The sequence below is a fragment of the Mytilus galloprovincialis genome, chromosome 6 (genome assembly GCF_965363235.1).
Source record: "Mytilus galloprovincialis chromosome 6, xbMytGall1.hap1.1, whole genome shotgun sequence".
In the NCBI taxonomy this organism is placed as follows: Eukaryota; Metazoa; Mollusca; class Bivalvia; order Mytilida; family Mytilidae; genus Mytilus; species Mytilus galloprovincialis.
In genome coordinates, this window is record NC_134843.1 from 101,023,318 (window position 1) to 101,047,995 (window position 24,678).

General features: G+C 31.9%; 1 protein-coding gene and 1 long non-coding RNA gene across 2 annotated transcripts in view; both read right to left on the bottom strand.

The window, feature by feature from the left end:
* The window catches only part of LOC143080961 (uncharacterized), a 61,180-nt gene extending 48,331 nt beyond the window's left edge, over nucleotides 1-12,849 (bottom strand). Inside the window, exons 1-6 of the mRNA XM_076257163.1 lie at nucleotides 12,709-12,849; nucleotides 8,163-8,280; nucleotides 5,438-5,646; nucleotides 4,702-4,816; nucleotides 2,983-3,266; nucleotides 869-983 (exon numbers count right to left, since the gene is read on the bottom strand). Of these exons, the coding sequence (XP_076113278.1) occupies nucleotides 869-983; nucleotides 2,983-3,266; nucleotides 4,702-4,816; nucleotides 5,438-5,646; nucleotides 8,163-8,280; nucleotides 12,709-12,817 (950 nt within the window). The 5' untranslated portion in view covers nucleotides 12,818-12,849. The remainder of the gene's footprint in view (nucleotides 1-868; nucleotides 984-2,982; nucleotides 3,267-4,701; nucleotides 4,817-5,437; nucleotides 5,647-8,162; nucleotides 8,281-12,708) is intronic.
* Nucleotides 12,850-15,050: 2,201 nt separating this feature from the next.
* On the bottom strand, nucleotides 15,051-20,057 carry LOC143080957 (uncharacterized). The gene is made up of 3 exons (XR_012979829.1): nucleotides 19,947-20,057; nucleotides 16,733-16,795; nucleotides 15,051-15,658 (listed from the first exon to the last, which is right to left on the bottom strand). It is a non-coding gene; the product is annotated as an uncharacterized LOC143080957 (long non-coding RNA).
* Nucleotides 20,058-24,678: the final 4,621 nt, after the last annotated feature.

The window sequence follows — 24,678 nt, forward strand, 5'->3', positions numbered from 1 at the left end:
TAAAAAAAACTCATGTTTGAACTTTTGTTAATATCAGAAAAAAACTGTTTTGTTCAGGTTACGTTCGATAACCATTACCCTCTAATATTCATTTGAGGAATGAAGGTTTATTGCATATAACAGGATAATGTATAGTTTTGACATGAACAGACTGATTATCAAAGGTACCAGGATTATAATTTAGTACGCCAGACGCGCGTTTCGTCTAAATAAGACTCATCAGTGACGCTCATATCAGAATTTGTATAAAACCAAACAAGTACAAAATTGAAGAGCATTGAGGATCCAAAATTCCTACAAGTTGTGCCAAATACGGCTAAGGTAATCTATGCCTGGGATAAGAACATCCTTAGTCTTTTGAAAAATTAAATGTTTTAAAAACAGGAAATTTATGAAAATGACCACATTATTGATATGCATGTCAACAGCGAAGTGTTGACTACTGACACTTTATATACACTAAGATATGGTAGCACTGAAAGCTCTAAACCAAAATCGTTTCATTGAACTCGAAAAAGTTTGAAAATCTGAAACAAAAAAGAAATACAAAAAGTTTCTATATTTTCAAGGGCTTTTGTTTACCCTCGCTGCAATGAGTCACATTCCTTTAGATACATCTTAAAACTGTTCTTATACCAACACTCACAATGAGAAATATCCAGGTTAAAAAGTAAACCAGTGCCTTGAAAATTTCTAAGCTAAACAATGAACAAACTGCAGACCTTAAAAAAGTTTGATTCTGAAATTTGAAACTAAGACCTGCAAGGGTATTTTCCCTATAAATTATAAGAACTATCGTAATAAGCAACATGTTCAGGATCTATGGTGTACTTGAATAATCCTTTGAAACTATCATTGAATTATTTACCTGGGTTTACATTCATAATATCCAGTGGATCCATCAACACAGGTACAAGTAAAGTCACAGTCAATATCCCAGGACTCTCCCTTGTTGTATACTTTGTTCTTGTATACACACTGATCTGTATATATAATACCATAATAAATAAACTATAGCTTTCCCTTGTAATATACTTTGTCAGTATATACACACTGATATATAAATAGAATACTACTGTGCATTATCTACAGCTGTTCTTTGTTCTATTTCAATGCAAACTAATGTGTAAATAAAAAGATAGAATAAAATGAGCAAAACCACGTCTTTGTACACAAACAATCTGTACATAAATTATCAAAATATGAAATAAGATTTTTTACATGTTGTTTTTCTTGTAAACAAAGTATAGGTTAACAAATGGTCAGAATTAACTTGTAACCACATTACTAAATTAATTCAACACATGTTCAAAATAAATTGTTGTTCAATGTGTGTGAGTGACATACCATAGTAATTAGTCTTCGCTTCCTTAAGTTTTGTATTTATATACGGATAACTGTTCATAGTTCTTGTAAGCACAGAGTAACTGTGCACACTATACAACATTTCTTTTTCAGCAGACATGATAGTTTAGTACAAATACTTTTTGCTACCCAATTGACCAATTAACTCAACTAATTTAAATAGAAAATTACCATACACTGCAGCGTTCTGTATATCTTTTAATATCAAAATTGAAGATGGAAATGGGGATAATGTCAAAGAGACGACAACCTTACCGAAGAGCAGACAACAGCCGAAGGCCACCAATGGGTTTTTATCGCATCGAAAAAAAATCTCCCACCAGTGGTGGTCCTTACCTGGTCCCTTACGAAAATTGTGTCCTAGTTCAATGAGAATAGACGTCACACTAAACTCCTAAACATATAAATGAAATAGAATTAAACAAGACGAACAAAGGCCAGAAGTTTCTGACTTTAGACAGGCGCAACCACGTGACGGGGTTAAACCTGTTTTTTGAAATCTCATCCGTCTCCCTATACCTCTAGCCAATGCCGAATAAAGAAACACGTAGCAATGAGCACAATGAAACTAAAGTCAAGGACTTCGAGTTCGATTTCAGAAAAGTGTCACAAAAGAAACTAAGCAAAATGATACATAAATTATCAAAGGGCTACTTGCAGTTACTGACAGACCAGCTCCAACTCTCAATTTAACAGATTGAAAGATGATGTCTTTATTATATGAAAATCAAGTAAAATTCCTCCCGCCAGTATTTACACTGTTGATAAGATAAGTCCATTTTGAATTTAATTCTACTGTTCATCCTATGACTTATATCTAATTTGATTAGAAGGGAAATTCTCTCTCATAAAATCCACTAGTACTATTTGCTTAATATTGCAGTTCCATTTTCTACATATAATATTGAGAACAGAGATTTGACTAAGTTCATGATTGAACTTGTTAAGATAATTTTCTGTGTGTCGTGGTTATTTTCCTCTACGATTTAAAAATCGTGAAGTGTACAGGATGAAGGTTTACATCAAGTTTCTATGGTTACCAAATATTATATCTAGGTTCGATTTGATATCTTCCTATTGCGGTTCCACCAGTTGTATTGTATTTGAGGTACGAATTTACCTATAGTCTAGGTAAATTTAGTTCAGAAGCCAGGAAGAAGATTAGGTTTTATCGGGTATCATCGAGCTCTTCTAGAATTACTTAAAGTTGTAATCAATTTAGGGTAAGGATTTACTTGTACACTAGGTTAACTTTCTACTGAGAACAGATATTTGATGATGTTGGGTGGATGTCCTTCTCATGAGATTGTTCCAGTAGGATTATATGTACGGCTAGTACTTACCTATTTTATAGCTTATATATAATAATATAGGTAAATACTAGCCTTACATATAATACTACTTTGATTTGACAAACTGATTGGTCATCTTTCCCTACTAATATTTAATATTGCAAATGATACCAAAATTTGACTAAGATTAATGGTTTATCTTCCCATGCAATTGAGTTAACTAACTATTGATTCCAAAGAGATGTGATAAGTTTGACGAAGTTTCCTCTTTTATATAATACTACTAGTGTTGGTCTAAGAAGACATAAATATTAAATTAACTTACTACTGATTCCAGCGATTTGATCTAGTTTGATTGGATATCCTCCTCCTGGAATTCCTCCAGTAATATTTTTTGAGGGGTAAGGATCAATTTGTATGATTGACACAAGACTTGTTGGAGCTGGTGTTTGTGGCAAGCCTATTTTTGTTGGTGCTTGATTGGGTACAAGCTGAGGATATGGGTCCATGGTACCAAATCCAGGTATATCACAACTTAAAACTTGACAACATTGTCCTGGTACCATGTTCTTTTTACAGTATAATGGCAATGCTGGATAAGCTGGACACCTTAAATAGAGTTGTTACATCGAAAAGGATAACAATTCTTCAAGGATGGACACCTAAAATAGTGTTGTTATATCGAAAAGGATAACAAAATACTTCAAGGATGGACACCTAAAATAGTGTTGTTTTATCGAAAAGGATAACAAAATACTTCAAGGATGGACACCTAAAATAGTGTTGTTATATTGAAAAGGATAATAAAATACTCCAAGGATGGACACCTAAAATAGTGTTGTTATATCGAAAAGGACAACACAATACTTAAAGGATGGACATCTTAAATAGTGTTATATCGAAAAGGATAACAAAATACTTCAAGGATGGACATCTTAAATAGTGTAATAATATTGAAGAAGGATAACAAATACTCCAAGGATGGACATCTTAAATAGTGTTATAATATTGAAAAAGGATAACACAATACTAAAAGGCAAATTCAAACAGGGAACGTCCATACCATATACACTAACAAATCTAACTGCTATAAATCATCGGAACTAGTGAAAACAACTGCCATATTTTTTATTAAGAACCGCAATTTTTATAAAGAAAAGTAGCGGATTAAAGATGGTTTGATAACTAGTTGAACCTCCTTCTTATAACAGTTGTTTATAATTCCAGTTGGCAGAGATTCATGATTCTTTATTGTTCTACGTTAAATTGTTTACCATAGTAATGATGACACCGGTGACACAGAGTGAAACTATTAACATTGTTTGATTTGAGGTTTACTTGACATAAACCTATTAGGAAGCAATGCCAGAGAACTTGGAAATTTTGTTCATCAACCTTTTTTGGATACATGTGTTTTTGTATTGAATGCACCTCGTTTTGTTGGGAAATGACATTTTTACAAGTCATATGTTTAAAATAAAAATTTGATTTTACAGTAAATTTGACTGCTTATATAGGTAAATACGGGTATTAATTTCTCAACAAAAACAGCCTACAATATAACAATTGATATATATTCTAAAAGATGACTATGAATACAACAGGAAATGATAATAATATCTCTGGTATCTGTTGATATGTAAATGTTCCAATGCAGTTAACTGTCTGGAAACAGCAGTTTATTTTCAATGTTTTGGTGTTAAGACATATCAAAAGTGATGCTCTTCAATTTAAAACCCGATAAAGGTTGTAATGTTTTGATGGAAAAATGAACTTCTGTTGTATATTTTTATACATAATTGAACATATGTTTATCTAGTATGTGAAATGTTCGGTATGCTGTACAAAATAATTTTGATAAAAATTTAACAAAAGACAAAATACTATAAGATAATGTTTAGACTATAAGGAATTAAAATGTAACTACAAATATAACTATGATCATGACACAGACATTAAGGAAGATTTTGAAGTATTTCGAAATAAACAAAATTATTCAGATCCTATTTTTGAACGTATTTAATTTATATATAGACAATCATACCTGGATATACATCTGTACAGTCCCTTTGGTCCGTTCAAACATGTACATATATAATTACATTCGTCATCCCACGACATTCCCTGCTTGTAAACGTTGTTCTTGTATATGCAGGCATCTATAAGACATAATTACAAGTCTTGCTTCAAATTTCCTAATGCACTCAGTTGCGATATTTTCTAAATGTGTTTATCTTTTAATTTCTTATTAAACATATGGCAAGATATAATATTAAACAAACTTTTTTTTAAAAGGAATATGTATGATTATGATTTTAATGTATGCAGGCATCAATTTGAGAGACACACGTTTTTATTTTATAGAGCAAAACAATTAACTTCTCCAATACTCCTCTTGTATCTTGCAACAATTTCTAAATGAGTGTGCGGTCCTTGGAACATCTACAAAATTTGCCATGCAGCGCTTTTGATGAAGATATAAAAAGCTAATTTTGAATAAAGTCAAAAGTTTGGATTTTAAATGTATTCATTTACCGTCTTCAAAACTTTTTCATAATTATTAAAGTAATTATCTATCTATTATACTAAAACGCCGGGATTTCAGTTCTTACAATAGGAAGTACATGTGCAAATTATATCAACAACTGCTTTATTCACTTTGTGTGTAATTATTTGCAAATTGACTGTAGTATTACTATATTGGTGATTAATTTTACTGTTCACCATAGACAAAGAAGTATCATAAAAATATAAAAATTTATAAACTTTGCTACTAGTACCCTGTAAAGCATTTGGATTCTCTCTGGATCCATAGAATACAGAATGTGTTCCTATAGGAACCAGATTAAACTTTTTTGGTGGAATGGTTCCTGTGAATTTGTTTCCAGTGATTGGAGTATAGGCTCCACAGTCAGGAATCTGACAACATGAATCTGCTGGGTCTTGTTTTAATGTACAAATTGATGGTAAGCTGGAGTAAGCTTTACATCTGTCAATATACAAACATAACATGGTCTTCATATAGATGTCAGAAAGTTTTTTTTCAAGGTCAAAAATGCAACGACTTAATATAGATGATGTCGAACTTCCAGTTCTAGGATACCTTTCTAATAAGGTTATCGAATGTATAATGTATTCGCTATAAAAACTTTTTAAAAAAACCTAGGAAACTTTGAAAACTATCAAATGTATACCTCAATGTGAGACTCAATATATATCTTTTCTATTTGTTTTGTTTTTGATGAAACAATAATAAAAGAATAAGGTTTACAAGGAATGAAAGACGCATTCAATAAAATCAGTCTGACATAATGCAAAAACTCTGTAATTGGATTCTATGTGTTTTAAGGTTGAACATCATATATATGAATAATTGCTGCTTACGAATTTACCTTTTTTGTACAGTTATAAAGTTGGTGTGTGGATTGTTAAAGTCACAGGTGAAATAGCATGACAGTTTACATGCTTTAAAGTTGATAAAGTACTGTAAATGTCTTTGCATTCACAGGTATCAGCACATTATATTTTACCTACTGGTACCGTTGTGAAAATTAATGTGAGGGTTTTTAAAGTCACAGGTAAAATCAAATGAAAGTTTACCTTATAGTACAGTTAAAGATAGAAGTTGACGTGAGGCTCTTTAAATATAAATTGTTGTACAGGTTTCCAATTTACAGGTAAAGTCACATGATATGTACATAGCTGTTTAACCATAGACGCTGATATTAATGTCAAGATTCAGATGAGTGCAGGAAAAATTTTGTACAAAATGACATTCTTATGATTTAGCTGTTCAGTTATAGTGATTGGTTTGATGATTTTAATATTCACACGTTTAATCACATAATAACTTATTTGCCGTACATGTATAAAATTTGGTAATAGAATCTTTACAATTACATATATTAGCACATGCTTATTTACCTTGCTAAACAGTTATAAAAAAGGATGTGATTATCGGTACATTCACATTTATATAGTTATATGATAATTTACCTTGATTTACCGTTATACAAAATGATGTGGTTATCTGTATATTCACATGTGTTGTCACATGATAATTTACCTTGATGTACAGTTATAAAAAATGATTTGATTATCTGCACATTCACATGTAAAGTCACATGATAATTTACCCTGCTGTACAGTTATAAAAAATGATGTGATTATCTGTACATTCACATGTATTTTCGAATGATAACTTACCTTGATGTACAGTTATAAAATACGATGTGGTTATTTATATATGCTGATGTATAGTCACATGATAATTTACCTTCTGTACAGTTATAAAAAATGGTGTGATTATCTGTACATTCACATGTATAGTCACATGCTAATTTACCTTGCTGTACAGTTATAAAAAATGATGTGATTATCTGTACATTCACATGTATTGTCACATGACAATATACCTTGCTGTACAGTTATAACAAAAGAGGGACGAAAGATACCAAAGGGACAGTCAAACTCATAAATCTAAAATAAACAGACAACGCCATGGCTAAAAATGAAAAAGACAAACAGACAAACAATAGTACACATGACAAACCATAGAAAACTAAAGAATAAACAACACGAACCCCACCAAAAACTAGGGGTGATCTCAGGTGCTCCGGAAGGGTAAGCAGATCCTGCTTCACATATGGCACCCGTCGTGTTGCTTATGTGATAACAAATCCGGTAAATAGTGTAATTTGGTAGGTCACATTCATGAAAGGGAAGGGGATTGTAGTTACGACGTAAGGAACATATCCGATCTCATTTGTGAAACGGTTATTCCATAACGGTCAACCAACTCGTGATGGCGTCCGTAAAATTTACGAAGGGATGATTTCATTTTCCCCATTTGGAACTCTTGGTTTAATAGCTTTCTTGTGAGCAGCAACCCTCTATCAAGAAAATCATGATAGGGAATGCAAGCACGGGAGTATCGTATCAATTGGGAGATATATACCCCGTATGCAGGTGCTACTGGAATGTTGCTCCTTAGAAATGGAAAGTTCACAATTGGAAAGCTGAAATCATCTCTTTTGTCGTAAAGTTTTGTTTTCAACCGACCCTCATTGTCAATTTCTATATGTAAGTCAATATATGAGGCTGACTTAACTGTATCTGTTGTATCCTTTATCTCTAGTTCGATGGGATAGATGCGTTTAATATAGTCACCAAATTTTGAAATGATGTGATTATCTGTACATTCACATGTAAAGTTATATGATAATTCACCTTGATGTACAGTTATTAAAAATTATGTGATTATCTGTACATTCACATTGTCACATGATAATTTACCTGGATGTTCAGTTATAAAATATGATGTGATTCTCTGTACATTCACATGTATAGTCACATGATAACTTACCTTGATGTACAGTTATAAAATATGATGTGATTATCTGTACATTCACATGTATTGTCACATGATAATTTACCTTGATGTACAGTTATTGGAAATGATGTGGTTATCTATATATTCTGATGTATAGTCTCATGATAATTTACCTTGCAGTACAGTTATAGAAGTTTATAATAGAATCTTCACATTCACATGTATGATCACAACCATCGTACCAGTGTGAACCGTTAGAGTGTTGTGAACCGTCAATGTAGACACATACATCTGTAATAGTTACATTGAATAATAAGGCACATATATGTTAATTCAATAAGCAAATAAATACAAAAACCTATAATTGGGTGTTTTATTTATGTTGATGTTTAAAATGAAGTCGACATTTTGAATTTTGCAACTCTATAGTTTATACGTAATAAAAAACTTTCAGTTAAAGAAAGGCTAAAAAAACCCAACCGAAAACAAAAACAAACAAAACAGTCTGCAAATCAATCCACAAAAAAGAAGAACACAGCCAAAAATTGTGAGTAATCTCAGATGCAGATCTGGATTAACATCGGTCACCTGTTCTGTATTGCTTATGGGTTGTTAAATGAATACAACAGTAGTATGCTTTTGTTCGAAAGTCACAAATCGATTGAGAGAAAACAAGTCCATGTTACAAACTTAAACTGAGGTTAACACATTAACTATAAAACCGACAATGCAAAACACACAGACACGAACTATAAGATAACAACTGTCATTTTCCTGACTTGGTACAAAATAATTTTTAAGAAAAATATTGTGGGTTGAACCTGGTAAAGCGGCTAGCTAAACATCGCGCTTGTATGGCAATGTTCAATATAACACTCAACGATAACAATGACAGGACAACACACAGTACAAATAAATTAAAAAACATGACGGACAGAGCAATACACAAATAAACATTACAATAGGACATTTCGACATGCTTATAGTTATCAAAGGTACTAGGCTTATAATGTATTACACCATACGTGCGTTTCGTCAACATACGACTCACCAGTGACGTTTAGATTAAATTAGTCAAGAAAGCCAAAAAGTACAATATAGAAGAGCACTCATGGCCCAAATTTCAAAAAGGTGTGTCAAATACGGTTAATTTTATCCATGGCTGGGATAAAAAAATCCTTTTTATTTAGAAAAAAATGAACTTTTGCAAACAGTAAATCTATAAAAAAAAATGACTATCATTGATGTTCATTTAACGATATCCGATAAGAATTACAAACACAACATCATAACTAAATACATCAATGTTGGATAACAAGTACCCTGACACGTCGTATTGTAATGCGAAATAATACTCATCAAAACTGTCACATTTCGGAATAGGTCACGTTCGGTAATTATAAGACAAGACGACGTAAATAGCAAACAACAATTTAAAACGTGGTAAAAAAGTTAGTTTAGACAGAGACACATCGTATGGATTAACCAATTCGTGATAGTGTCCATAAAACTTACGGAGTCTTATTTTTAATTGTTCCTTTTCATAATTTTTCGGAGCAGTTTCTACTCAAGGAGCACACTCCTGTATATAAATATAAAAAAAAAGATGTGGTATGAATGCCAATGAGAGAACTCTCCAAAAGAAACCAATATGGCACAAACATTAACAAATATAGGTCACCGTACGGCCTTCAACAATAAGCAAAGCCAAAAAATACAAGTAGACCTGGCCGGGTACTTGTACATCCCAACAACAAAAAGATACTAGATATCTGAGAGTACTCGCTGTTAACTGACAGCTAGTTCAAAGCCACTAATAACTAATAAAATAATCATGCATCTTAGACTATACAGTGTCCGTATAGTGTGAACATGAACGAACAATTAGGTGATAAGTTTAATTCGGTGATGGCGGGATTATGGTAACGACAAGTTCGGTCTAAGGACAATACCAATCAAAACCAAGGAGTAAACAAAGACTAAAAAACCAAAGAACATTTACATCAACAGTTATAAATAATAAATAAGAAACAACAGGAACTCCACTAAAAACCGGGAGTAAAATCAGGTGCTCCGGAAGGGTAAGCATTTCCTGTAACCGTATACGGCACCCGTCGTGATATTTCTTTGTTCAGTTTGTTTACGATGGAAGGTTATTATGACTGAGGAAGACTATCAGATATGATTTCTGACACACTTGTGTTATAATGGCCAATCAGCTCTCATGATGGCGACCGTAAAATGTCTTGAGTGATGACCGTAATTTGATTGATTCATAGCCCTGTCTTCGCAACTTTTGAGAAAGCAGTATTCCTCGATCAACAAAATCAACGTACTTTGAGCTAGCTCTAGAGTAACGTATCAATTGAGACACACATACTCCATATGCTGGTGCCGCTGGGATGTTGCTACACAGAAATGGAAAGTTGACTATAGGAAAATTAAAATCATCGCGTTTGTTATAAATTTTGGTATTCAACCTACCATCAGTAGCTATTTCGAGAAAAAGGTCTAAATATGAAACAGACTTATCTGTGTCGGTAGTACCTTTAATTTCAAGTTCAGTTGGATATATTAAATGTAATTGATCACTGAATCTATTGTTATTAAGAGACAGTACATCATCAATATATCGAAAGGGGAAATTAAAAAACTTGGCTAATTTCTTTTCTCCTTTCTGTACAAGCCCTTGGATAAATTCTGCTTCATAGGAATACAAAAACGAATCTGCCAGTAGAGGAGCGCAATTGGTATCCATTGGGATTCCAATAGTCTGTTGGAAGACCAAACCTCCAAATTCAACAAATATGTTGTCAATTAAAAAGTCCAGCATGGCAGTGATATCCTCTTTGGTGTATTTTTTCCTTGACTCTGTACGATTTTTCACAAATTAAGTTGAATTTCTGCCCAAAACTAGATATTTAAAACGTCTAGTGCTCTTTTTGTTAAAGAAACATAAGCTGACGAGTTCTGTCAGTCGAGCTTTAAGTTAAGTGTGTGGAATAGTGGTATAAAGAGTTGAAAAATCAAAGGATTTAAGATTGGTACAAGGTTTTAATGATTGAGATTGTAAATTCACCAATAACTCTTTTGAATTTTTCAGTATCCACATCTGATTAACACCACTTCTTTAATATGCCGTTTCAGAATATTTCTGAAGTCCCTATTTGACTGCAGTTAGTATGGCAGTAAGAACTTTAGAAAGGGGTTAAGTGGAACACTTGGATGAACCTGCAATATACCTTTCCTTATAAGGATTTTTATGAAGCTTAGGAATCCAATATAGGGATGGAAGATCCTGGTCTTCATCCTTTGGATTAACACAGAAGGAGATTATAACCGATTTGTGGGTTTCCAGGAACTCCTGCTTCGTAAGCGTACTTCGTGTATATGTAGGATTTTCAAGTGTGTTATTTATCCCGAGTTCCTTAGTCTGGCAGTCAATGTAATGTTTCTTGCAAGCAACAACAATATTGTTTGAGGCTTTGTCAGCTGGAACGACAACATATTTGTCATGGAGGCAAGACAACTGACCTGATGGTCTTTAAAGATGGAAGGAGATTTGGTGCTTATTGACCCTTTAAGCTTACTTACTCTTATCTGAATCAATGACCTCACTGATTTTATCAACTCCGAAAGAATATCAACCTCAACCTTTTCTCTTTTTGCCCAGTCTTTTGCATTACCCTCAACAGATACATTAGAAGTTTGAGGTTCTGCTTCCAATTGATTGGCTGTGTCTCTCTGTATTTCGGACCATTGTCTCAACTTATAGTTATTGACTATGTTTAGGTCTCCAGAAATCAAATGGCCAGCAGATTTATACAAGAAATGGGAATGGGAACAGGCACAATCTGGTGGTTTAGCTTTTTGGTCATCAATATTTAGATTCTGCAACACTTGTTTGTGATTGAAAATTTTAGATGCAACAGGGTTGGTATAGGAATACGATACTATAGGAGTAAAGTGATCCTTAAAGTAAACAGGAATGTTGCTTTCTACTCTTTTATGGTGAAAAATATTACTTATATTTAAAGCATCAATACCCTTGTTTGTGTGAACTTCAAATTGAAGAATGAACGTTTTTGCAGTTCCTCCGAATGTTCAAAAACGGGTCAGAATAATCTATGGTTAGCAATATTCATCACCATGGCAACTATGTTATACTTCGTAGATCGACTATCTGTAGTGTGGTATTCTTCAAACGCTTTTAATAGAGAGCAAGGCCATCTATAGGCCATCTATAGAACATCATGCATATCAGGTGAATTATAGCGTCGATGTCTATGGCTCCTCGGCCGACGAAGAGACCTTTTGAATAAATCCATCACATTCACTAAACTACAGATAGGGCTACTCAAGTTACCTACAGTATCTATCGTTACATCCATAAGGTTTTGCAGTATCTAATTTTCTGATCCAGTACTCTTCTCTTTGTCTGCGAAACGGTGTACTTAATGTTGGATTATTGGTGTGAAGATAAAAAAAATTCTAAAATGCGAACTTTAATGGAATTTCCAGCTTGATGATGATTGGGGATTTAAACGATCATGACAAACCCTCACATGGTCGGAGTTAATATGTTATTTGTACATGTTTCTATTTAGAACAAAAATTCTTTGAGTTGTACATAATTATTTAAAAGCAAAACTTAAGTCAGCGTACACTAATTTTTTAAACATTTTTTAAATTTAAGAAAGATAATGATACATAGCTTACCTTTTGGTTTCGACAGACTGTCTGCCGTAGTTACAGATAATATATTAAGAATTAGAAAGAGTCTGCAAACCATCCTGCGAATGCTTAAGCCAATAATAAAACTAGTCATTAAATAGTAGAAGTATATAAAGAGTTCGTGAAGTCTAATTCCTTTTATACTTGCTTATCATTCAGGAAGAGAACCATGTAAATGAGGTCATTTAAGGATATTTATCAGCGAGATAAGATTTAAGAATATGGAAACAACGTGTTACCAATTACCAACATACAGTAATTTAATTTCACATAACATTTTAACTTTTCTGTTTGTTGTTTATATTTTCCCAATTCTGCCCTGAAATTATAATATTGGTCCACCTACACGAGTTCAACAATAAACATAACCAGATTAGGAGCTGATCAATGAAAGCTTCTACATAGGGAGCTGGAAAATTCCCAATTCATACTGTTCTATTAAGCGGTTGGAACAAGAATACTGATTGTTACTTTTATTTAGATATAAGGTGCACTTTGCTCAATGCAATTATGTTTTATATATCGATTTGATTTTAAACTTATTTTATTCATTTAGAAATGAAAGGGATTGAGCAGCAGGCACAGCCTATAAAAGCTCTCTCCGTAATACATGTACAAGGTATAATTCAATTATAACAACTTGTGTGCACACACGAGCAAATATATGCAAATATATGCTAACAGTGTTACTTACTAAATGCAAAGTATATTTAAATATGTAGGCAAATAATCACTAGTTATTGTAAAGCCAAGGTGGTCGTGTGGTCTAGCGCATCGGATACAGTGCAGACGATTTGGTGTCACGATATCTCAGTAGCATGGGTTCGAATCCCGGCGAGGGAAGAACAAAAAATTTGCGACATCCGGGGCTTGATTGCTAAGGCGGTTTTATGTCACGGCTCCCACAAAAAGTATGATTTAATGTGTATTAGATGTGGTTTGATAACTAATTTTTGATCAGACGAAGTTGTAATAGAAGTTGGAAACTTTTACAGTCGTAAGATGTCAAATTCAGCAAATAATACAAATACTACAGTTGAAAATTCAGAGGTAAACCAAACCAATGACAAAAACAATATGGCGGACACCATCGAGACTTACTCTTCTATATTGCAAAAACAAAACACAAAAAACAACTATAATGTTGAGGATGTAAAACCAGTTTTCATATTAGAAACTGACTTGTTTGGCAACACTAAACCAAGCAGAGACCAGTTTCTAACACACATAGAACTGTACAAAACCATTGACGCTACAATATGCCCAGCCAGTCATCTCAAAGGGTTGCAGCGTGTTCGAGGTTTGTGGAGAATCTATTGTGATTCTGATATCGATAGAGAATCCCTCATTACGTCTGGCATAACAATTCGGAATAAATATATCCAGGTTTACAGTAGAAACCCAAGGATAATTGTTAATGAAAGACCAACTTACCTGAAAGTACGTGTAAAAAATGTGCCCTGTTCCACTGAGGACGGACAGATTGAACGAAGCTTAGAATACCACGGATGCGAGGTTATTAAAATGTACAGAGAACGATTGCGAGTAGATGGTCTGTTATCAAATTGCCAAACTGGAGACAGAATCGCAATGGTAGCTCCTTTCAGTAAAGCTTTACCGAGATCTGTCCTTATTGGTAAATACAGAGCAACAGTTATTCACCAAGGACAAGAAAATCACAATCAAGCTGAAATCTCATGCAATAAATGCCTAAAGAAAGGTCACAAATTTTCGCAGTGTCCAAATGACTGGGTTTGTCTTCATTGTAACAAACAAGGACACAGACAAGCAGAGTGTAATTCGCATCTAAGTGAAAGTGACGACACAGAAGACGACAATTCAGATGAGGATAAGTCAGAAACAGAAGACTCGGTGCAGACATCACAATCAATACTGCAACCAATCCCCAATGACAGTCAAACAGTATCAGCTATAGCTCCACTCAGTAATGATCAAACAGACACTTCTACCAACAAAAGTGCAGACAACGACAATACATACATGAACAATCATGACTCAGGATTGGAAGCTATAAACACCAACACTCCAATAGATGGTTCGCACAAAAAAAAGAAGAAAAAAAAACTGACTAATAATCAAAAGAAAACACTAGGAGATATAAGCCAATATTTCCAAGGAACGAACCAAACTCCAAGAAATAAAACCGATAAGAGAAATGCAACAACCCCAACAGAAGAGTATCAAGAACGTACAGGTCCTGCACAAAAGACATTTAAACCGTAGGGCCAGTACGATATGTAAATCCATTACAATGCAATTGTTAAATAATTAAAACACTACAATGCTCAAATATAAATATATGTACATAGAATTTATTATTTTTATTTTATTAATTAAAAAAAAACAAAAAAATGATTGTGATGCAATGCAAGATTGCATACTTTCAAAAGATTATGACTATTTGAATGTCAAATATATGTTTATCATAAAAAATGTTTATGTTTCAAACAATCACCTGTTAGTATGGTACGCTATAAATAGAACATTAGAATTTGAATGTATCTTTGGTAAAAACCACATCATTGATATTGAAATTGCAAGAAATACACATATCTATATCCAACATTTTTTTCTCCATGTGAAAAAAAATCCATCAGTCATTTATGCCACGTTTATAATCCAGAGTGGTAATATTCTTCACACTTGTTTTCAATGTATAGAAAAGGAAAATCCAAATCTATTTTTAGAACATGACACTAAATGTATAGCCATCCACGTTTTTTTAACATTCACAGGTAAATCCAATAATGATACATTTCTATTCTGGCTAATATTTGGAATATGGTATATCACAAAACCATCACTGAAATTGTTTAATTTTTCTTTTAATAACATCTGGTGTTCAGACATACCACTTCAATTTGCTAATCAGAATCTGGGTCAGTGTCTGAGTAATGTCAAGGCCATATGCGGTCTGAAAATAAACAATGAAATAAAAAGTAAACAATGTAGTTATCATACTATAAATGTTAAAATGATTATTTGCAATATTATTGTAAGCACTATTGGCAATGTTATGTACAATGTGTATATTAATATTAATACTAGCTGTATATACCATGTTGTAAACAAATTATGGGTATATTATATATAAGAAACTTTACTTTTTTTAACTAGAAATCTATGGTAAACAATGAGTGAAACAATACATATATGTTCATTAAACTGCCAAGGTCTTGGTTCAAAAGATAAAAGACAAAGGCTTCATATGTGGATGAAGTATCAGAATTGTAATATTTTATTTGTACAAGAGAGTCATTTTACTTCTACTTTAGAGGAAAAATTTAAAAATGAATTCAAAGGTGATACATACCACAGTTATGGAAATTCTCAATCAAGAGGGGTATCTATTTTTATAAGTGATCACACTGATTATCAATTAATTGATAAATTTCAAGATGAGGAGGGGCGCATAATTTTGATTAACATAGAAATTTCAGAAAGTATATATACTCTAGTTAATATTTATGCACCAAATCTACCTAAAAATAGGAATGTTTTCTTCAAAAAAGTAAATGACATGATACAGAAAAACAGTTTAGGTATGGTCATAGTAGGGGGAGATATGAATGATACATTATCTAATATTGACAACAAAAGAAAACAACAGAAATAATAAAAGAAAACAAAAACCAGTCAACAGTTTAAAGGGGTTAATCAAAACACACAAACTGATAGATATTTGGAGAGACATACATAGAAATAATATACAATTTACATGGAGACGGAAAAATAAGATAAACGAAGCTTCACGCATAGACTACTTTCTTGTTTGTCCAGAAATAAGGTCACATATTTATTCAACAGATATAAGACCTGCACTTATTTCACATACAGATCACCAAGCTATATCTTTAAAGGTAAAAGGGAGATCACAATCAAAAGGGAAAGGTTATTTTAAAATTAATAACAGTATCTTAGATAATACAGAGTATAAAAATATAATAAAAGGTCTTATCATGAAATATAAAAATAAAACAAAACTTACTGATAAAATAGGCCATCAATGGGATCTGTTCAAAATTGAAGTTCGAGAACATACTGTTGCATACTGTAAAAGAAATGCAAATAAAAATAAAAGTGAAATACATATATTGGAAAATAAGATAAAAAAATTAAATGAAAATATAAACAGAAACTGTAAAGATGATGTTATTAAACATTATCAAGAAGAATTAACTTATAATGAATGTAAACTAAGAAAAATTTATGAAATAAAAAGTAAAGGAGCTCAAATAAGGTCAAGGATTAAATGGGTAGAAGAAGGAGAGAAAAATACTAAATTTTTTTTGGGACTAGAAAAAGCTAGACAGACCAGAAAGACTATAACTGCTTTAAAAGATGAAAAAGGAGATATACATACAGAGTCTTCTAAAATTTTACAAATAGAAAAAGAATTCTATCAAAATATTTATAATAGCACATGTCCGAATGTAAAATCCATAGATAAATATATTAATGATATAAATATTGATCATAAATTAAATAAACAAGAGAGTGAGATAATGGAAGGTACGTTAACCATTGAAGAATGTACTAGTTCGTTATTCAAGATGAAACTTAATAAATCACCTGGAATTGATGGACTTAGTGTTGAGTTCTATAGGACTTTTTGGAATGATTTAAAAGAATTTGCTGTATCTACATTTAATTATTCATATAAAAAGGGGAGTTAACAAGTTCTCAAAAACTAGGAGTTATTTCTCTATTACATAAAAAGAATGATCCACTTTGCTTAAATAATTATAGACCCATAACTTTATTAAATATTGATACAAAATTAATTGCATATTCATTGGCTCAACGCATTAAAAATATACTTCCAAATATTATACATAAGGATCAAAATGGTTATGTTAAAAATAGATATATAGGTTATAATATTAGACAAATCCAAGATATAATTGATTATGCAGAAAGATTTAACATAGAGGGGGCACTACTTTTTTTAGATTTCTCTAAAGCATTTGACTCTTTAGAATGGGATTTTATGTTTTCAGCTTTAAAAAAATTTGGATTCCAAAACTCTATGCTTAAATGGATTAAAACTTTATATACAGATATAAAAAGCTCAGTAATAAATAATGGATGGATATCTGAACCCATAAACATTCAACGCGGTATACGACAAGGGTGTCCGTGAAGTGCATTAATTTTTGTTATTGCAGTAGAGATATTAGCCTGTAACATAAGGCAAGACCATAACATTAAAGGCTTTGAAATTAAGATAGATGGGAAAACACATTCATTAAAAGTCAGCCAACTTGCAGACGATACAACACTTTTTCTAAAATCACAAAAAGACATTTCAAAAGTTTTAAATATGATTGAAATCTTTGGCACATTATCAGGACTTAAATTAAACAGATCAAAAACAGAAGGCATATGGTTAGGAAAACACAAACATTGTAAAGAAAAATATGAAAACATTAACTTTACAAACAAACCAGTAAAATGTTTAGGAGTTTTTTTTTGGTTGCAATAAAAATGATTGTCAAAAGCTCAATGCTGAAAAACAATTAGAAAAATCTGAGAAGATAATTAAAAACTGGGAGAAAAGAAATCTAACCTTATTGGGAAAAATAACAGTTATTAAATCACTGATTCTACCCAATATTACTTTTTTAGCATCTGTTTCTCACATAGAAAAAGAATATATTGATAAATTTAAAAAAATTGTATTTCAATTCTTATGGAAAAGCAAAACAGAAAAAGTTAAACGTAATGTATTAAGCTATGAATTGCTAGATGGTGGTTTAAAAATGATTGACATAGATAAATACATAGAATCTTTAAAAATTGGGTGGATTAAAAGATTAATATATGGAGATTTTGCCAACTGGAAAGTAATACCATTATTTTATTTTAATAAATTTGGCAAGAATTTCCTTATCTTTCATATGAACATTGATGGTATTAACTCAATTCCTGGTTTAAATAAGCTGCCAGAATTTTATTTGAATATATTAAAAGCATGGGTAAAAAACAAAAAAATAGAGCAACCAGAAAACTTTAGAACTATTCGACAACAAGTAATCTGGGGAAATCAATTTATCAAGATTAAAAAAAAAAGCCTTATATTTCAAAACTGGATAAATAGCAAAATCATATATGTAAATGACATTATAGATGAAAATGGTAACATATCAGAGAAATATATTTTACAAAAACTCAATATTAAATGTAATTGGTTGTGAGAATTTTCTCAATTGAAGAAAGCTTTACCAAAAGAATGGATAAACATTTTAAGACAAGAAAATTCAAAGAAAACTCAAGTAAAAACAGATTATGTTTTATTTATTAAGAATAATTGTAATTATACAGAAACATTAGACAAGTTAGAAACAAAAAAAATTTATAACACATTCATTCAAAATGAGATTCAAATTCCTGTTGGTTTTAACCGATGGAAAACAGTGTTAAATATTGAGTATATTAAGAGTTCAGTCTGTAATATATTGAAATTTGTTCACCATTATTTGAAAGAAAATAAGTATAAAGTGTTTCGTTGGAAATTGTTACACTTTATTCTACCTTGTAAAACTTTATTAAAACAGTGGAATATCTGCAATACTTCAAATTGTAATTTTTGCAATACCACTGAAGATTATGATCACATGTTTCTGAAATGTCATTTTCTTGATGACTTCTTTAGTAAAATTAAAAATCTTTTTTGGAAAACTGAATATTGATAATAATATTCTAACATTGAAAAATCTAGTATTTGGTTATAAAATTAATGATGAACAATATTATGAAATAAATTATTTGATTACATTAATAATGTTTTGTATATATAAAGCTTACTACATGTCTGAACAGAAAACAGAAGCTATAAATGTTTATGCTGTATTTAAAGCAGAATTTATGTATAGTTACAAATTACAGGCAAAATGTAAGACTACACATTGTAATTGTTTCCTAGAAAAAGCTTTCAAATTGTTGAAATAATTTTTTGTTTGTTTGAGAAATATATGATCTAGCAAAAATAAATGAAAGAACTTAATTAAAGATATAAATTTTTAAAATTACACATCAGGAACTGATGAAGTAATATAAATTTTACTGTTCACCGCCACATGTTAAGATTAATATCGAGGCTATTTATATCAATTTACCGTTACAAAAAGAAGATTTGAAAAAGAAACCAGTCTTACTCTTGATCTTCTTTACACTATTGATAAATTTTGATTTAGACATACCTGTTATAATGCTATATCACATCTGTTTGTTCTATTTTTAAAGTCGCATAAACCGGTGTGACAATTTTGTTTCAAACCAGGAAGTTATTCGATAGAAAAACAATGCACACGTTAACGGAGAAAATATGGAAAGTTTCCGGAAACTATACTCAAAAATCATTTATATTGCTAGATGATATCCAAATAGTATTTTTTCCTATTTATATGTATAGGTAAACAAATAAATCTCGCTGATATTTACTTGTTTATTATTTCATTGCTGATTATTTTATAACTTAGCTGTTAGATTATAATACTAATGTTGATTTAATATATTGATGCTTACCAGAAAAAAAACCCTGGATTTCTGGTATTAACAAACAGGGACTCTTCACTGGTATGCTGGACTGGTGAGGTATATTGTTAACAGCGGAAAGTGCAATTTGTTGTTGAATAAAAATAAAAAAAAAAAAAAAAAAAATTTGCGAAAGCAAATTGACAGATCAAACATTGTTGGGTTGATGTTTATAATCCTGGTACTTTTGATAACTAATTAGACGAGTTGTATATACATAATGTACACAGCCATGTATCACGATCATTGCTGGTGATCCGATGGATAAATCTGTTGTAGAGTTGTCACTGACTCAGACGTACTTATAAATATAATTATTTTCTGTGACTGTATCTTGTATTAATTTGTAGGATTCTTTACTATAGATATTGAGCTGATCTGTAACAATAACATCTCCCTGCCTTATATATCATGTACTGTATTACGACGCTAGATTAAAACTGACGAGGAAAGGTAAAAATATTTTTCGTTTAAATTTTCTTTTTTTTTCTACATGCCCCCTTCCTTTTAAATAAGGTCAGTATGCCCCACTTGTTGTCTACAATTATTCTCTCAAACTAATCTTAGGGTCTAATAAACACTCTTTTATAACTTAAAAGGAGGAAAATTCATTATATTTTGAACAATTTTTCTAATAGAGGGGTCCACTTACTGTTAATGATAAAGAAGAAATAAGTCCCGAAATACAACAAAATTCTTGGAAAGATGTTCTTTGGGAAAGTTTCTTCAAAAGAAAAATAATTATGTGCCTCTTTGTAAAAAGAAATGGGTTTTCCAACAAAACAAAAACTGTTATCACTTGAAATTGATTCCTCATTTAAGGTGAAGTCATTACATTGAAGGGTTACTCTCATAATTCGAGTTGAGGGGTTGTTCCAAACCTTTTGCATGGATTTCTTCATAACGAGTTTTTTCTAGACCATCGTGAAGGAAAAAAATGAAATGTAAAACTATGCGTGAAACACGTCGTGCCACTCAAACGACTTTAAAGTACTCTCTCAAAGCAATTATCTATATCAAATCGAAGGATAAAATTTTATATCGGAGATTTGTTTTTGTTTTTGAACATTTACTGTCATAACAAAAGTTTTCTTTTCTGGACTTTCATTAAAAAAAGAAGAGGAGATGTTAAAAGTTTTCTTCAAACACGTGCGTCATCAAGTGGTTAATAAATCCTTTATGTGGCATGTGACGGACGCCATTTAACCATATCATTTTGTCAACCAATACAATCACATCCTATTAATTAGTCCTTTTTTGTCGATAGCTTTAAAATGCAATCACCTGATTATTAATTTTCTGTCAAAATCTTAACGAGTTCAAGGTGAATCCTGAGTATTGTCTGATCAGGTAAAGTCCGAGAAACCAGAAAAAAAGTTAAAAAAAACCAGACGGATGAAAATAAATCGTTTCATATATTTCTTTCGCTAAATTCTTTCGCAAATGACGAATTTTAAATGCCAATTTTTTTTTTTTCCGGAAATTGCGAAAATGGCGACCGCCAGCGAAAACCCGTGAGACAAAAAAAAAAACACCAAAGTACAAGCATCACGATTTTCTTATTATGAAAACTGGTGGTAAACGATTGTGCTCTAGATTAGAACCATATGAGATATATAATGGAATTTGATGCGACTGTCATTAAAGTGAAAGGATTAGCTAGCTATCAAAGCAGGTTTAATTAACCATTTTCTACATTAGAAAATGCCTGTACCAAGTCAGGGATAGGACAGTTGTAACCATTCGTTTGATGTGTTTGAGCTTTTGATAATGTCATTTGATTAGGGACTTCCCTTTTTTTCATTTTCCTCGGCGGTTAGTATTTTTGAGATTTTACTTTTCACCCAGAGCAAGGGATATACATGATATTTGTATCAATCAGAATAGAGTAATTGATCGATAACAATCATATTTTTTCCTTTTCCCTGTCTTTTATTCGTTTTCACAATTGTGTTGTCTGGTAACTCTGTACGTCACATTACCTTGTGTAAGTTGATAAAAAATGTCATTTATTGATAAGGCGCAGGATCAGGGTGGCATTTTATTAATAATAAGCATATCGTTTCGTAACTTATGTATATACCTAGTTTAAACATATTTATTTATAGTGGATTGGGAAATACCTTTTGTAACTTATGTTAATCCCTTTCCACTTTGCGGGTACGAGTGCTGCCTTGTAGCGGCATTAGCCTCCTCTTTTTCAAAATCTACTTGAGTACACCACAAGATCATGTTGAGCAAAAACTGTTAACCCTATACATACACTTTCGTTCTAAACGAAGCATATGCAGCCTTTATTACTTACCCATCTAACTAACCTGAGTTTATCACAAATCTAGTGGAGCATTAAACATAGGAGGATTTAGGGGAGGGCAGGCGGCCCAGACCCCCCCCCCCTTTTCTGGGAAAAATGTGGTCGCTTTTATAGGAAATCACTGAAGCGTGACCGGAGCGGGCCCCTCTTTGGCAGACAGTGGGCCCCCACTTATGAAAATTTCTGGATCCGCCACTGTTAACTGTTAATCCAACTTGTAGATCATCAACTCAATACCCTTCGGAACCGTACGGAAATATCTGCGGACTATATGGAGTATTAAATGTAACTACGTACTGGTCTGAAGCACATGGTTCACAGAAAAGTAAGTGGGGCAATAACTGCTCACCCTTTTTTAACACAAGATTCACCGAGAAGCATGTGTTGCCTTTTTGAAGCAGGAGCATACAACACGGAATATGTGGGGCATTAGCGGTTACCTTCCCCGATGACCTCGATTTCACAGCGGTTTTTTTTATGTAGTTTGTGTTTCCCCAGTTTTGTTTATTTCGGGTTCTTTTTTGTTATTTATGCTTGGTTTATTTGTTGTTTTTAGTTTTGGTCATACTCTTATCCGGGTTTTTTTCATGAACTTGTGAATTTTGATTGATAACTTGGTGTATTCTGCTTTCGTTTTGGACACAATGTTGTCATGAAAAATACATTGAAATTTCTGTACTAATTTCAACATATGTATTCGTCATCATTGCAAATATATTGCTTTACTATATTGAAAAAAAAAAAAAAAAATGATCTTCAGTTTTCTATGTTGTATGAAAAAAAGATGTGATATGATTGACAATGAGACAACTTTCCGCAAGAGACCAAAATGACACAGAAATTAACAATTATAGGTAACCTGACTTGGGACAGTGTTTTTTATATTAGTGTTTGTCTTGCAGTGCCTTTTTTATATGTCCCGTTGTAATATTCCGCCTCTATTTTACGTTTACCGAGGGAAAGAAAAACATTATGTAGATTATTCAATTTTTACTTGTCTAAGTTTGTTGTTTAGAAATTAATTATATAATACATTTCTTCAGTACTGCTGTATAAATAATCAATCTCTAATAATGTTGTTTAGTACAATGTTGCAGGTGTTCCGATGTCGGCAGGATTTAAATAGCATGTTTTATTTGAACTGTTTTTTCATAAAGCATTACGGAGGGTGATGCAAGAATACTAAATAAATCTCCATCTACGATTATGTTCGGTCTACTTAATAAGAACCGCTGTAGACTAATTGACACATCTGCTTCAGACAAACGAAAGGACAAGTCTGCTTTTGTTCAGTCCTAGGGACAGGTTTGCCCTAGACCAGACCAATAGACAGGTCTGCTCCTTACAATAACTGTGCGCAGGTCTGCTTCTTACGCATTATCATATTTTACAATTTTCTTATTAGACTTCATTTCCAATTATGTAAACAATAATCGCACTGCTTTTTTTTCAGTATAGAATAAAATTGTTTACAGGATATTCTTAAAATATTATACACATTGAAAAAACGTTTTTTTTTTTATTTCATATTCCTATATAAGGGCTACAACGGTTATAATTATTTTCAGGTGTCGACATTGAATTGGAGGTTTTTTGGTTTGAACATTCTGATTTGTTTATCAGTATAGCATTTCAGTACAAACCTTTGCGTATCAACGACAAAGAATATAAGAAACAAAAAAATAGAACACACCCTCGCAGTTAAACATTCAACGGTGTGTGATATTTACATTTCGTTCGTAGTGATCGTGTTCTTTTCGAAATCGATGAAGTATTTTGACATTGAATAAATGTAGATGGAATATTTTTGTATAATACGTTTTTAGACAGTTTGTAATTGTGTTATATGATTTTGAACATAAATATCCTGTATTGAAAGAAGGGAGAATACAATGAGTTGTAAAACTAACTACAAGTAAATACTTCTAAATATGATTTCATTGGATGATTACCGTCGTATCAGTGACTTTTTCAAAGGGATACTCGGGCAACTGTTGTAGGTCGAGTGATTTGTCGTTACAGCAAAGTTATTTTTGAGAAGAAATACAACTATTTTATTTTAACTTGCATAACCCCCATTGATT